The 15862-nt window shown below is 43.7% G+C and overlaps 1 protein-coding gene across 1 annotated transcript in view; it reads right to left on the reverse strand.

The window, feature by feature from the left end:
* AGFG2 (ArfGAP with FG repeats 2) overlaps positions 1 to 15862 on the reverse strand; it is a 564405-nt gene that overhangs the window by 150804 nt on the left and 397739 nt on the right. The window contains exons 8-9 of the mRNA XM_078670884.1: positions 15650 to 15755; positions 4046 to 4107 (exon numbers count right to left, since the gene is read on the reverse strand). Coding sequence (XP_078527010.1) covers positions 4046 to 4107; positions 15650 to 15755 — 168 coding nt within the window. The remainder of the gene's footprint in view (positions 1 to 4045; positions 4108 to 15649; positions 15756 to 15862) is intronic.

Below are 15862 nucleotides of genomic sequence, written 5' to 3' on the forward strand. Positions count from 1 at the left end.
TAATGTGATTTTTGCGCAATGTGATGTTACTATGATTATGAGGTTATTTTACCTATGTAGGTTTATGTTAGTGAGAGTTTACCTCACTGTGAGTTACGCCCCTAAATGTGATTTATTCTTAGGAGGCAGAGTCTAATGTGTTTAGACTAGTGAGAGATTGCCTACTGTAGTTATACTGTTGAGGCCTAAATGTGATTGCTGCGTAATGTGCTTTGCCTTTATGCTTGTGTTATACTTCTAAAGGAGCTCATGCTTAGAAGTTTGCTTTGCCTAGTATATTATACTAGTGAGTTTGTGACCCTGCGTGATCTAGGCCTATGGTTATTAGTATTGCGTAATGTGTACCTACATTTTGTGGAGAAGTGTGGCTCAGGGGTTAGAGGCGGCAGACCCGGAATCTGAGATCGGTCCTGGACCAGGGTTCAATTCCCCGCCCCGGCGGGTCTTGGGCTAAAAATTCCACGGACTCGATAATTCTCGTCCCGGTGCCTCCTCGACTCACGGGTTCACACTCTGCGACTCTGGGCAATAGATTGCTTAATCTCCACAACGGCCCCTCGCGGCGGGATGCCTGACTTTCACCCTGTGGACACCCTGTCGGGGCTTCTCACAGGGGAATACCAGGACGGGTTCCCTAGGCAAGCGCCAGGATGCCCTTTGTGGTGACAGGTTGCGCTATATAAGTATACCTACATTTACATTTACACATTTACCAGTGGTTACTGGTTGTGACCTATAATTGTTATTTTGTGCTACACTTTTTCAAGTTCTAGAAGTGCTATTTCTGCTAAGTGTTGATTCTGACAGTGGCCCATGTGGCCCTGTCCTGGTGTAAATAATCCTGTGTGAATATTGCCCGTGCCAGTTGGCACAATGTATATTGTGTGATTACTATCTGATGTGTTTTGACAATACAAAAGTTATTTTTATATAACCTTGTGTGGAGTTCCTTTTGTGGTGTGCCTAGGATGTTGTTGCTGCTGTGTGCGTGCGCAAATGCTTTACACATTGCCTCCGGGATAAGCCTGTCTGCTCGTGCCAAGCTACCAAGGGGGTGAGCAGGGGTTATCTTGGCGTGTGACTCCCTTGCCCTGACTAGAATGGTGGTTTCTGCCTGGCTTTGGTGTAAGCCTTAGCCACCCAGAAATCCCAGTTCTAACATGGGTGATATACCCATCCCTGCTCTCAGAGTCAAGAACGTAGGCTTCTTCGTGGACACCAAGCTTTCCATGAAGCCACAGGTGGCAAAGCTTTCAGGGACCTGCTTCGTGACTTTGAAATGCTACGGAAATTCATCGGGATGCTCCCCATAACTGCCCAAAGTACTGTGAGCCAGGCTCTTATCCTATCCCGCCTGGACTACGTAACATCCTTTACCTGGGGGGTTGACAAAGCATGAAGGTGGGTGCAGAATGCGGCCTCAGGCTGGTCTATAGACTGCCAAAACATGCCTCTGCTACTTTTATTTTATTTATTTATAAAGTTTTGTATAGCGTGAACAATCAGAACGCTTCACAATTTTGTACATGTGGAAAAACCTGTCCAATGTAAGACTCTGTGCTAAGTCTTCAAAGTAAGGGCAGGGATCATCCCCACCATATCGATGGTTTGATACAGCTGTATCGGCCGACTCACTATCTGCGCTCCAGCAGCCTCTCCCTGTGCACCGTCCCTAGGTTTAAACTTGCTCGCAAGGGAGGTCGGGCCTTTACACTCCTCGGTCCTAATCACTGGGACGCTCTGCCGGGACATCTGAGGTCCGGCACCTCGCTGCCCTGTATTCACAGACAACATTGTTTTGAATAGACCTGAGCTGGGAGAATCTTTATCTGTTGCTATAAGTGCTGGGAAACCCCAAGTGGGTAGCTGTCTGTGCTATATAAGCATTTTAACATAACATACCAATAATTAAACTCAGATGTTTACATCGGGAGATGAGTGCAGGAGTCTTCACGTGAGACAAAGTTGGCCAAAGGTCATACATAGTAAAGCGTCAAATTGGATGGTGGAGTCACATAACGAAGGTAGTTCAGATCCTGGTAGAGGGAGTACTTAAGTATAGTCAAGAGTGATTAACCGCAGTGTCTGACCCTTCTTTCCAAGGAGGCAGCATCCAGGGTATGTTTTTGGGAACTGAATTAGGGTGGCTAGGAGGGCGTTATGGGAGAAAAATGTATGCATTATGAACAACAATCCACTACACCAAGTGGGAGAAGGGACGGAGAAGGCAACAGCGAGAAAGGAAAAATGCTTCAAAAAAACGCATGGCTAAATGTAGCACCGCTCAAGGAGAAAGGCCTGAGCCGGTCATATCCGCTGAGAGGCGCCTTGCATCTGTAAGGCATGTAGGTGCAAGGCAGGACATCGCCACTGAAGCATCAACTCCACGGAAGTGTGCTCAGGAACCGCGAGGTGGTGTGGTCCAGTCACAGGAAAGCAAAGGGTGAACCGGGCGGTAATCTCCCCATAAATGGTGTCTGAAACAGCAGCTCGACTGCCATCATTGCCTTTAAAGAACAAAGGAGAACGTTATCCTAATTCTCGCCAACAAATGTGGGTTGGACAACCTTCCTCACAGCGAAGTGCAGCAGGATTCTCTTCGCACAAGCATATGCCAGTCCTGAGGACGGCGTTGTCTTAATGGACTACAGTGCACTGCATTAGCAGCTTACCTGGCACCTGGCTGATGTCCTAATAAATCAGAAGGAATTCTTTCAGGAAACTAGCATCTTTTCACAGAAGGTCCTAGCCGCAAAAGGCTTATGCATGAATCTAGATAGAACTAGGTTGAGATTGAAAGTCATCATGAGGCAACTGATGACCGCAAACAGGAGCCTCAGCCTGTCAGGTACCATTGGACCATCGGTCTTGTGAGCCTCTAGCTCTATCGTGATGTGTCCATCTGCACACACTGTTGAGCCGGATGCCTAGAAAATGTCACGACATCCACTCAGCAAGCGTGCAGCATGATCACCCTTGACAAGGCTCAAAATCAGAGCATGCCCATGTACTGACCTTTTATGAAACACTTCCTGTCTGCAAGGCCATCAGGAAAGTATCTGCTCGAGCTGAGTGATGAGCTGCCGTTAAACATCCCAGTTTGGTGGTGGTAGGAGACATTTCTGTTGTGCACGCATACTTAGATCTACTCCGCCCCAGGGCGTGTTGACCCTCTTCAGAGATAAGGGCAGGCCTCTCTCAATATTCTCTATGATGAGTTAGGCTCTCCCAGACTCAGTGTTATCAGACAACCCTGCCAGAGAGAGTCTTATCTACAACACTCACCACAGCACCTCCCAAAACAGTAGACACGCAGCTGTGGTACTTCACAGTAGAGGATTATTTATTATGTACTGTCAGCACACATATTATTTATCAGAATTACGGTAATTTGTCATGATAACCTCAGCAGTCACTATAATCAACAAAATTAATATTCTGACTGGAATGGGAAGTACAGCATGAGATGTGTGTGTGCTTCAACAAGGTATACCAGCTCTAAAGGCGAACTAGTAAAGAACATCCCTCATCATAACATCCAACTTGCTCCATATGTATGGTGGCCTAAGAGGTGATATTAGGAGCAACAGGTAAACCCACCACAGTCTTTCTCTTTATGAAGTGTCTGTTAAGAGTGTGTTCTCTGTTTTTGCTCTTTGGTGATCCATAAAATTATGGTTGCTCAACAATACCGAAAATCAGAAATTACCCTGTCTGAATACATAATTCACTTCTCCCTCTTATGCACGAGTGAGAGGGGCCAACAATTTAGTTAAGAAAATTAAAATAATTAGATTAATTCTTGTAAAGGCTTACCTTATTTTTATCTGGGTTAGCTTTCTATTGGCTATGGTAGTTTGTTGACATGAACCTAGTAAAGTGCACAGTATTGTTATACTTCTTTGAGGGAGTGCAATGCTTTACTGTATCATACCTTTAGGAAACATTAGCTGAAACTGTTTGCTGCCCTTTAAGACGATGAGCATTTTGTTTTCAAAACTGGAACAATTCACAGAGTATTTAGGGGACATTATAGATGACTTACCTCCATAAGAAGACCCGGTGTTAGATTGTGGCAAGGAAGGCACCTGCGTTGTTCCATAAACGCTAAAAAAAATTAAATATGTGAAAAAATAAATCTCACCACTATACCTTGTTGGAGGGATGAAGATAACTACTTGCAAGACTTAATGATTTTTTAAAAGGAAAAATTTGCGTCACTTACAACTACATTGTTTTCTTTCCGAAGTAGAATGTGCACAATATATTACCAGTAGATGTGGTTCTCTAAATATTCACCTGGATTCACCATACATTTTTAAAGCAGTGCCGTTTAGTATCACATCCTTTACAAATGGGATGCTATCTTGACAGTCAATGAATAGAAGGCCTGTCAGATGCCAAAACTTGAGCAAACTACTTCCACATGAGTTCCAACACGATGCGCAGTCCGCCTTACTAAGTACAGCAGGTAGTAGGTCCATCTAACAGCTTGCCTATGTCCAAAAAAAGCAATTACTGACGGTCATACAGTTTCTACTAACAAATTAAAACTGTGCGTTTGGACAACATAAGCGTCAAAATATGTGTCCACGCATATCATCAGACTATGTTGGCGCAATTCTTGGCTAGCTCACAGAGTGCGACCTGGACCCCTAAACCTGACAGCATCGCGGATGGTGTCTGCAACTGTAAATAATGGCCACTAAGACTACCTCCCCCCCCCCCCCAACCACATGGAAAACATGGAAACAGATCTACGCTTTCGTGGTTATCTTAGGCATGCCCCAAGGAGGACACAAGAAATACGCAAATTGGCATTTTAAACATTTAATGAAGCAATCAGATTCTTGTGTAAAATACATGAGCTGCAATTATCAGAAGGAAACAAAGCATTGTTACCAGCATTACAAGAATGGTGAAAAAGATGAATAATCCAACCATTATAACACTGCAGTGATTACATGAATATATATATTAATGATAACCCTACCCAACACGGAATCTACTCTGGAGAGCGTAGTAAGAAGTGCATTCCGCCAGATCTCTTGCAGCAGCTTAACTCCCCTATTTACCTGTATGTGTGATGGATCCAGAAGCCATGGACGTCCTCCTCTAACCAACTAAGTTTTTGAAGCAGTTTATATAATTTTACTGGCTCCGTTCACACTATGTCCAAGCCATTGTTTGTGTTTCTGATTCAGAGCGTTGTCCAAACTGACAACAATATACAGGGCAGCGTGCTCAGTGTACTTTATCCTTGAATATAATGTACAGTGTTGTGATAATATGCTTGAAAAAAAATGTGCACTGCAAGCAGAACACTTTGATCAGATTATCATGTAAGTGCAAAAAATATTTAAAAAATCACTTTCTAAAAAGATTTCAAATTTAAACTTGAACTTGTAAAATAGAAGCTTTTGTGCATGTGCCCTGTTGAAAGCCACATTACCTTACAGAAGGCCAAAGGAAATTCTATTTCAGTTAATAAAAAACACAGTATTTTACACAAGTAGATCGTTAAAAGGTACACATATGCTATATATATCATTTTTTAAAAATGATTTTCAACAATTTCATTTTATGCAACGCTAAAATACATAAAAGATATTGATACTAGCGTCTTGGGACGATTATATACATCTAAACCTATGATCTTCATGTCAATTTATTAAAATCCTTTCTTGGACATAATATGGTGTAGTCATTTTCACGCGAGTTGTCTTTAGGCTTGAAGGGAATTAAATACGCTGCTTGCCCTGTGCCTCCCCTATCAAGGGCACAGTTAGCTAATACCTCTTACAGAATTGTGGATTTTAAGTTAGATTGTCTTTTTCTACAGCTGTTGTGGGTTATAATGAACAAAATGACTACCACACAAGCCTTCTAGTAATAACGAGTTTACATAATGTTCAGCAGAGGCTTGGCAGTCACTGACCGCTCCGCTTTGATAACATTTCTGTAGTACCGGCCTTGCATTATGTTCGTAAGTCCCTTTGAGTCAATGGCTGCTCCGCCTAGAGATCAAATGTTATCACACACAAGATTTCTGAAGATGACACCATTACATAGTGTTCAAAGGCTTTGTTGTTGTTTAAACGCTCTTCTTGGATAACATTTCTGTGGTGCCAGCCTTACATTGTGTTCATAAGGCCCTTTGCAGTCAATAGCCGCCCCGCTTTGAGGTAACATTTTATAAAGGCAACTATTATTTGAGGAGACGCTCCTTTTATAATAAATAGTAAGGCATGCCGAAATGATCTGATACCATGCAAATTAAAAATTATTTTAAATAAAATTGTTCTTTCCGTTAATAAAATCAGGCAGATCAATAGGATATGTGTTACACTTTCTTCGTATAATTGGTAGGGTCTGCACTTTGAATTCAGTGGTTTTGGTTGCCATTTGGGGAGGTATTCTAGTGTTTGACATAGGCCGAATTGTAAATGAAATAATTTACTTTTGTAGAACGAGTTAAGTAATGTTGTAAGATATTTCTGGGGGTGAGGATCCCTGTAAGTGCCAATCGTTGTCCAGGCGTGCCCCCTTTTCCTAAAGTCCTCTTTGTCTTCGTGCCATGACACCTCCTCATTTGTTTGTTGAGAACTTTTTTAAAGGAGTAGTATGGGAGTGCCATATCCCATAACTCTTTGATATTCAGATTTTTTAATGCTGTGTCGAAAGCTCAGGTCCAGTTATTCGGATTTTGATGTGTGTTATTTTGGATTTCTTTCCATATCAGAGTACGCAGTGTATTTTCGCCAGAGGATCTTATTATTGACATATATTTGATCAGTGAGCCTGTTTGTGCTAGCTTTGATTTATTAGCCCAAATTCAAATCCGAGTGGGAGATGCACTCTGTGGAAGCTGGAAAAAAAAGTCTAAAAAAAAGTATTTTGTGCTGAATTGAGGAAAGCCCCAAACTTACCCAGGAATGCTTCTGTGTCATATCAAAGTGTTGGAATGAACTTGGCTTGTATTGCAGCTAATGGCTGATGCAAACAATGTGACTGCCGGTCAGCTGCTCTTCTTATTTATTTTCCTGCCATAAATCACTACCTGTGTTATGTGAGATTGATAGCCATTTCATTCTCGATGCAGTAGATGTTTCAATGGTTGAGTAGCACTTGTAGGCCCATCCCAGTCAGATTCATCAGGACAAGATAGTCAGCATATTGTAATGAGACCACTTTCTAAGTTGCCAGTCTTCGTGGATGGGAGTTGGATGTTTCCAAGTAAGTGCCAAGATCAGCCAGAAACAGACTGAAAAGCACTGGCGCCAAGACACAGCCTTGCTTCAGGCCTCTTTATTGCGATTTTGTCTGCCAAGTAAGTATTTTGACCTAGTTTAACCTGGGCCCATTTATTGGTGTACAGGAGCTGACTTGCTTGCAGTACGTTTGTGGGATATCCCAATTGCACAGCTTTTCCCATAACAGATTAGATTACAGTTAACATGGTCGAAAGCTTTTGAGACATCTACCAGACATATGTATAAAAGTGGTTTCTTTGACACACATTTTTCCACGATCATATTACCTTACATATATTTCACAAGCAATGCTATTTAAATAGATTTGCATGCATACCTGCATATTTTTTAAACAAACAACATTTTTTGTAAAAGAAGGAAAATGCTACTTACCCAGTATGCATCTGTTCTTGGTATGTGGAGCTGTAGATTCATATGCTTTAGCATAGATCGCCATCTAGTGTTGGGCTTGCATGTTTGCACTTTGTTTTTCTTCGAAGAAGTGTTTGTAGTCACGAGGTAGGTGACTCCTCCTTACGATGATAGTGCGCATGGGCATCGACTCCATCCACAGATTGTTTTCGCCATAAAGGGTGATGATGGAGTAGTAAGAATAGAAATAGATGTCCATGTGTGTTGTGTCTAAGTAAGATAATACTGCAGCAGATTAAGGTACCCGGGGAGGCGGGTGGGCACATATGAATCTACAGCTCTACATGCCACGAACAGGTGCATACCGGGTAAGTAGCATTTTCTGTTCAAGGCATACGAGCTGCAGATCATATGCTTTAGCATAGACTATACAGCAATATTTTCGTAGCGGTGACTAACCTGTATCTGTTGCAGTAGTTTGAAAAAGTGTTCTTAAGACAGCCTGGCCCACACTAGCTTGTTTTGCATGCACATCTACACAGTAGTGTTTTGTGAATGTGTGAGGTGTAGATCAAGTTGCAGCCTTGCAGATGTCATCTAAGAGTATATTCCCTAACAATGCCATAGAAGCCCCTAGTTTGCGTTTGGAATGCGCTCTAGGGGGAATAGTTAATGTGCGTTTAGCTTTAATGTAGCATATTTAGATGCATTTAACTATCCATCGTGCAATACCAGTTTTTGAAATGGGATTGCCTATATGCGGTGGTGTAAAAGCAACAAAGAGTTGTTTAGTTTTACTAAAAGATTTAGTTCTTTCAATGTAATAAAGTATTGCTCTTTTGACATCTAGTGTGTGAAGCGCACATTCTGCCACTGAGTCTGGTTGAGGGAAAAACACTGGTAGTTCAACAGACTGATTGAGGTGGAAGGCAGAAAAAACTTTAGGTAAACATTTTGTATTAGTCCTAAAAACCACTTTGTTGTGATGAATTTGTAAAAATGGTTCTTGTATGGTTAGTGCCTGGAGCTCACCAACTCTTAGAAAAGATGTAATGGCTATAAGGAAGGCTACCTTCCAAGTGAGGAAATGCAGTTCACATTTGTGCAGAGGCTCAAATGGTGGATCCATAAGTCTTGTAAGGACAATATTAAGGTTCCAAACTGGAGAGGGTGGAACTCTAGGGGGAATAATTCTTTTGAGTCTATTCGCGCTATATAAAACTTGATCAAATAAAAAAAATCCATCATTGCTTTGATAGCAGGCACTCTAAACAAAGACAAGTGTTGTCTGTTTTGTAGAGAAGCGGCTATTGAAGCGAGATGCAATCGTATAGATGTATAAGCGAGGTTACAGCATTGCAGGTGTAAGGGATAGCAAATAATGTTTTGAATGAAAGCATCTAGTGGATTGATTTGATTGTTTGTACAGTAAATTACAAATCGTTTCCCCTTTGCTGCATAGCATGCTCTTGTGGTAGGACGCCTAGCTTCTTTAATGATGTTCATGCAGTCTGGCAGGAGATAAAGGTAGCCAAACGCTATGATCTCAGGTGCCAGATCGCAAGGTTGAGTCGACTGGGATCTGGATGTCTTATCTCTCCATGGTTCTGAGTGAGAAGCTTGGGTGAGAGGTGTAGTTTTTGATGAGGAACTACAGATAGTTCCAACAGGGTTGTGAACCAAGGTTGTCGAGCCCATGTGGGAGCAACTAGGATCACTGTGAGGTAATGCTGTTGGAGCTTCCGAACTATTTATGGAATGAGTGGGAGAGGCGGAAAAGCTAAAGCAAATGTTCCTGACCAGTTCATCCATAGCGCATCGCCTTTGGACAATGAGTGGATACCTGGATGCAAAGTTTGGGCATTTTGTGTTGTGGTGTGTGGCGAACAGATCTATTTCTGGGTAGCCCCACATGTCAAAAAACGGAAGGAGAACTTGAAGATGTAATTCCCATTTGTGGATCTGTTGTAGTTGACGACAGAGCAGATCTGCAATGTGATTGTCTACTCCTGGAAGGTGTTCCGCAAAGAGCTATATCTTTTGAGGTATGGCCCATCTCCATATGCTTTGAGCTAGTCGCAAGAGCTGTAGGGAGTGTGTCTGTCCCTGTTTTTGTATATAGTTCATTGCGCTGTCATGTTGTCCGTACGGACTAGGACAGCTTTGCGGACTAGATGGACTTGAAAGGCTTTTAATGCTAGAAAAATTGCCACTAGTTCCAGATGGTTTACGTGGAACAGTTTTTGCTGTAGAGTCCACATGCCCTGAATGGAATGATTTTGAGGATGAGCTCCCCAGCCACTGAGCGATGCGTCTGCTAGTAGCACTCGCTGTGGAGCAGGGTCAAGGAATGGCTGCCCTTTGGAAAGGTTTTGTGTGTTCCACCACTGCAGAAAGCGATGGGTGCAGCTGTCTACCAACACCAGATCTGTTAACTGGCCTTGAGCCTGGTTCCACTGACGTGCTAAGCATTCCTGTGGAGGACGCATTGGAGTCTTGAATAAGGGACAATTAGAATGCAAGAGGCCATCATCTTGATTAACTGTAAAAAACACTCGAACTGGTAATGAGTGGGTTGGTTAAATTTGTAATATTAGAGCCGGCATGTTACGTATCATGATTGCGTTGGGGTATGCTAGAGCTTTGCAAGTGTCTATTGTAGCTCCTAGATATATTTGTTTGTAGGACGGCTGGAGGTGGGACTTGGTGAGGTTTAAAGTGAATCCCAAGTGGTGCAGCAACTGAACTGTCTTGTGGGTGTGTTGAACACAGCTGTGTTGTGAGTTGGCCTTTATGAGCCAATCGTCCAGATAAGGAAACACGTGAATGTGTTGTCTTCTTAAGTGAGCTGCAACTACTGCTAGACACTTGGTGAAAACTCTGGGTGCTGTGGTTACCCCGAACGGAAGGACTTTGAATTGGTAGTGTTGACCGTCCACCACGAACCTGAGATATTTCCCGTGAACGGGGTGAATGGGAATGTGGAAGTAGGCGTCCTTTCGAGCCAAAATGGAAAGAAAGTCGCCTTGCTGAAGCTATGGGAGCACCTGTTGGAGGGTGACCATGTGGAAATGATACAACTGAATGTAGAGGTTTAGCTGTCTGAGGTCTAATATTGGCCTGAGAAAGCCATCCTCTTTTGGAATTAGAAAATAAAGAGAGTAAACCCCTGTGCCCTGATGAGTCAAGGGAATGGTTCTATTACATGTTTTTGTAACAGGGAGAGAAGCTCTTTTTTTAGGAGGGTGAGATGTTCTGAGGACATTGCACGATGTTTGGGAGGAATATTTGGGGGAGTGGAGGTAAGTTCCAGGCAATAACCATACTGGATAATTTGTCTTACCCGCTTGTCTGTTGTGATGGAATTCCAGACAGGGAACAACTGTTAGAGACGCCCCCCGATAGGAGTGGAATGGTCAGTGGTAGTTGAGGGTTGTCACTGTTTGGTGGCAGGGGAAGTGCGGTCGGAGTTACCTCTGACTCTTCCCCTATTGTTATTTCTACTGTATCCTGCCCGAAAACATCCTCTGGGGGGGGGGAAGATTGATCGGGACTTTTGTAAGAGTAGGAGGTATTTTCTGACGCAGTTGTTTTTGAGCCACCCCTGTAAAAGGAGCAACAAAAGGAGCACCTATTAGAAGGTAGTTGCAAGGCCCCCATGGACTTGGCAGTCTCGGTGAATTTTTTCATTTTTTCTAATTAAGAATCGACTGTTGGCCCAAAAAGATTTTCTTGATCAAAGGCTGATTAAGTACAGATGTTTGTACTTCTTGCTTGAATCTGAAGATTCGAAGCCAAGCGTACCGGCGTAGTAAGACGCTGGTGTTAATGGCACGAGATGCTGTATCAGCTGCATCGAGGGCACATTTCATAGAAGTGTTTGTGATGAGCTTACCCTCTTGAAAGAGGTCGTGAGCTTTAGTTTTGTATTGTACTGGTAAATGCGGCATTCGTTTTTACAGCTCGTCTTAGTGAGCTCTATCATAGCAAGCTAAAAGAGCTTGAGCATTGGCAATACACCAATGATTATCAGCTTGTAATGCAATTGTTTTGCCTGATGCGTCTATAAATTTGGACTCCTTGTCAGGAGGAGGGGCGTTCCCAGTAGTTTGCGAATTAGCTCTCTTGCGTGCGCTGGAGACGACAAAAGAGTCTAAGGGTACATGGCCTCTGTTATAAACTGGGTCTGTAGGAGCGGCTTTATATTTTTTTTCCACCCTTGGCGTAAGTACTCTATCTCCAACAGGGTCTTTTAATACCTCGTTGGCGTGTTTTATCATGCCTTTGAGCATGGGCAAAGTATTTGTGGATTTTTGGGAGGGAGCAAATGTTTCCACAATGAAATCTTCATCTAAGAGATCAGTATGTAATTCCACCCCATGGTATTGAGCAGCTCTGTTAATAAGCTGTGCGAAGCCAATACTGTCCTCGGGTGGCGATCGTCTGGAGGCATATAGATCGGGGTCATTATTACGATCTGGATCATCGTAATCATCCCAGGGGTCTGTGTCCTGTGGTATGTTGTCCTCATTGTCATCCCCATCCCCATCATGGTCATCCTGTGTCTCAGGTGAGAAAGGTGGTGGTGGTGAGTTTGATAGTGAAATCAATAAGTTTGGATTAAAAGGTGGAGGAGAGGGAGGTATGTAAGGGGGAGAGGGGTTAGTACCCATGTCTTTTTTCTTCAGCGGTATATGGTAGTCCTCTGGAAGAACCAGCTTCCGTTTTTTAATAAGTGTTGCTAGAAGGTGTCCGGTTTCAGGGTCAATATGTAATTGTTTCTGTTTTGGATCCAAAGTGTCTTGTGGAGGAAGTTCTTTGGATGCGGTGTCTTTGTCTTTTTGTTTTGATTCAGTGTTTTTTTTTTTTTTTTAAAGGGTTAGTCTCTGAAGCTTTAGGAGGAGCTGTGTGCTTTTTGGGCTCTGAGCCTTTTGGTGCGGAATGTTTTGGCTCCGAAGGTTTGAGTTTTACCGGTTTCAGCTCCGAAGCTTTGGGTTTAGCCGGTGTAGGCTCCGAAGCTTTGGGTTTGGCTCGTGTCGGCTCCGAAGCTTTGGCTTTATGTGGTTTCGGATTTGAGTCTTTTGGTGCCGAAGATGTCTTCGGTGCCGACAGCAAAGCGTCAGGCACTTGCTTGGTCTTGGGTTTCGGTGCCGAAGATGAGGGCTTGGCAATGGAATGGGGCCGGTTCGATCCCGAGCCGGAATGCTTTTCCCTATGTTTCATAGCCAGGCCCGAGGGCGGGGCATCTGGAACGTGTTCACGTCGTCATCCTGGGCCCGAGGGCGAAGGTGATACCGGAGCCTTTTCTGTTTTTGTGGGCACTTGGGGCTCGTTACTCACTGCTAGTTGAGCCGGAGTGACGTTCGAGTCGTCTTCTATGTCGGAGTCGTCAGCTTCAGACACGGAGATTTGTTCTTTGGCGCAGGCTGTTAGAATTCAGACTCTTCTCCGAAGATGTCTGGCACCAGCCTGGTGCCGCGTCGTATCTCGTGACGCCGAGCCAGACAGTTACGAATGGTTTTCTTCGATCGGAATGATAGACAGGCCTCGCAGTTGATTTCCTTGTGCTCCAGGCAGAGGTTCCAGACCTTGTGCAGGTCTGTGTGTGGAAACTTAGCACCACATCCCGGGGCATTTTTTAAATGGAGTCCATTCCATGGACTGCTGGCGTAGTCGGTGCGGGTAGGCTTAACGGCCCGTGTCGAAGCTACAGATCGAAGTTGTTGGGTTTTACGATGCGCGTCGAAAGGGAAACCGCGAACAAAAACAATACTGTCGAGTGGTAAGGATTTCGCGTCAAAAGGGATAGAAGACGATACCGAACCGGAGCGCAGCAATACACATCCGAACCCGATGGCGGAAAAAACACAATCTGGGGATGGAGTCGATGCACATGAGCACTATCATCATAAGGAGGAGTCACCTACCTCATGAGGGCCTATGAAAGATAGCACAACTATGAAAATATTTCACTTTCATTTTTTCACTTTGAAAAGGGGAAAATGAAAATGTCAAAAGCCAGACTTATAAAGAATTTCTCAGATACCATTCAGGTTGAAACAGATAAACTTCAGCATTAAATTGTAAATCTGCTATCTGTGACTAAGTACTCTTTAAGCAAAATCCCTTGCTGGCACTATATTGAAGTCATTTAGTCTGCCCAAGCCCACAAGGGTATATTGGGCCCCCCACCCTCCCCATTTGTGACACTTTAAGTCTAGGCAGTAGTGCTTCAAGAACATATGCACCAATGCCCAAGTTGCAGCCTAGCAGATATCAAGGACATGCATCACCAAGGCAGTGGTACCAACCTTTGCCCTGGTTACATGAGCATCCAGACGACCTGAGGGCTGCTTCTATGGGCAGAGTGCAGACGATTTCAGAGCAGAAGATCTATCTCTGCAAGGTCTTCTTATGCACTGCCTTCCCTTTCTTTCCTTTGGGGAACCCCACAAAAAGTTGATCGCCCTCCCAATGGTCTGGGTAAAAGCGTAAAGCCCTTGTGGGGGTCTAACAAACTGAGCCTTTCTTCCTCTTTTGTGGGGGTCAGGGGAGCAAATACCAGTAGTAGGCTGATGGATTGTGCAATCTGCAAAGGAATTATGTCTTTTGGTACGGAAGCCACCACATCATCATCCAGCGCCATTGGGATCCAGTGTGGACCCTAGGGTGGAAATCTGTACCAGAATAAGTTAGGACCCATAGATGGTGCTGGGGAGGTACCCATTGGCAGTAACACAACTGGTGGCTCCTGCAGTTCTGTGGGTTCCGAAGGAGAGTCCGAGGGCGCCAGAAGCATACTGAAAATGAGCAGCATGACCTCTTTTAAAGCCTCTAAGTGCTTTGGAGACGACGACAGGGCAGGAAACTCTGGTTGTTTCAGGACAAACTGAGGAATTGACCACATGGCCAGAGAGCTCGATCCTCTCTTGTGCCTCTTCTATGGAATCACAGTGGTGTAGGCTTCAATTGTTTGTCCTTCGATTTGGACTTGGACTTTGAGTTACCTGGGGCCTACTGTTGCAATGGCCCAATAACCAAGACCATTCCCAGAACTTGGAACAGGATCTTTGGCAAGGTTGTGACTTTTTCTTGTACTCGGTGAAATACGACTTCGCATCATAGTCTTGGCTCGTCTTTGGGTGCAATATAGTGCATTTATCACAAGGGTTCAAATCATATCACAAGCCCAAGCACCAAAGGCACATCTCGTGTGGGTCCATGATCAACATCTGCTTTCTACAGTCGCAGCACATCTTCAGTTCTGCTTTCAGTGAGCCCATGATTCCTTAGTACACTGTGGATACGTTTTGGAGTCGTCAGAAAAACCGAAGTTGGGAGACAGCCCTGGATCCAAGTTGGATGCCATGGAAAGAAAGGAACTGGCGCACAGGGGTGGAGATTCTGTGGAGCTCCAACCAACGCCTTCTACGGTATCTGATGCACTCTTACAAAAAAATTAATTCTCAACTTGGCACTTAGGGAATGGTCTAAGAAGAAGAAATCTGCAGTTAGAAGTATCCGTCAGAAAATGTGTTTTAAAAGGGTAAGGAGTTCAAACGTTCTAAAATATTCAGAAAATAATACAAATATCGGAGTTGTTTCTGGAGTGGAGTGTGGCAGACTAGAATTAATTTAAAAGCTATGCATCTGTTGAGGATCCCTTGCAAGAGAAATACAATACCTCTGTGGAGTCCAGTAGCGTTGAAAGTGCAAATGGTCAATTTTAGCTTTCAGAATAGAACAGTTTCCTTACCAGCATCAGTCCAAAAATTAATGTTTCCTGAAAACAAAAGCTTCAATAAATAACCTACAAATCTTTCCTTGCATTGCTGACTTTTATGTGATTTTTTTGCATACCAGAATTAGGTGAAAATTGTTTGACAGCGACTGCTCCAATATGTTTTTGACTATCTGGAGCTGTGTAAATACAGAATGAGAACACTGCCCTAGTGGAGCTTACCTATGCAGAAAGAACCAAAAGTTATTAGAATGAAGTATTCAGGGTTACACATAAGCTGTACCTGCTGGCACTAGAGGTTGTAACTGTCCCGGTCCCAAATATGTTCATGTCTGGTATCCTGCCTGTGGGTCTGGGGACAGTACCAAAATCTGCTCCCTGGCTGCTTCCTGCAAATAGAAGCACAGAGAGTACTGGAGGAGAACAATCTTAACAATGTGGCACAATCTACAGACGTCATTTATAATAGCTAAGAATCATAAAGACCCCATTTCAA

The sequence above is a fragment of the Lissotriton helveticus genome, chromosome 12 (assembly GCF_964261635.1).
Source record: "Lissotriton helveticus chromosome 12, aLisHel1.1, whole genome shotgun sequence".
In the NCBI taxonomy this organism is placed as follows: domain Eukaryota; kingdom Metazoa; phylum Chordata; class Amphibia; order Caudata; family Salamandridae; genus Lissotriton; species Lissotriton helveticus.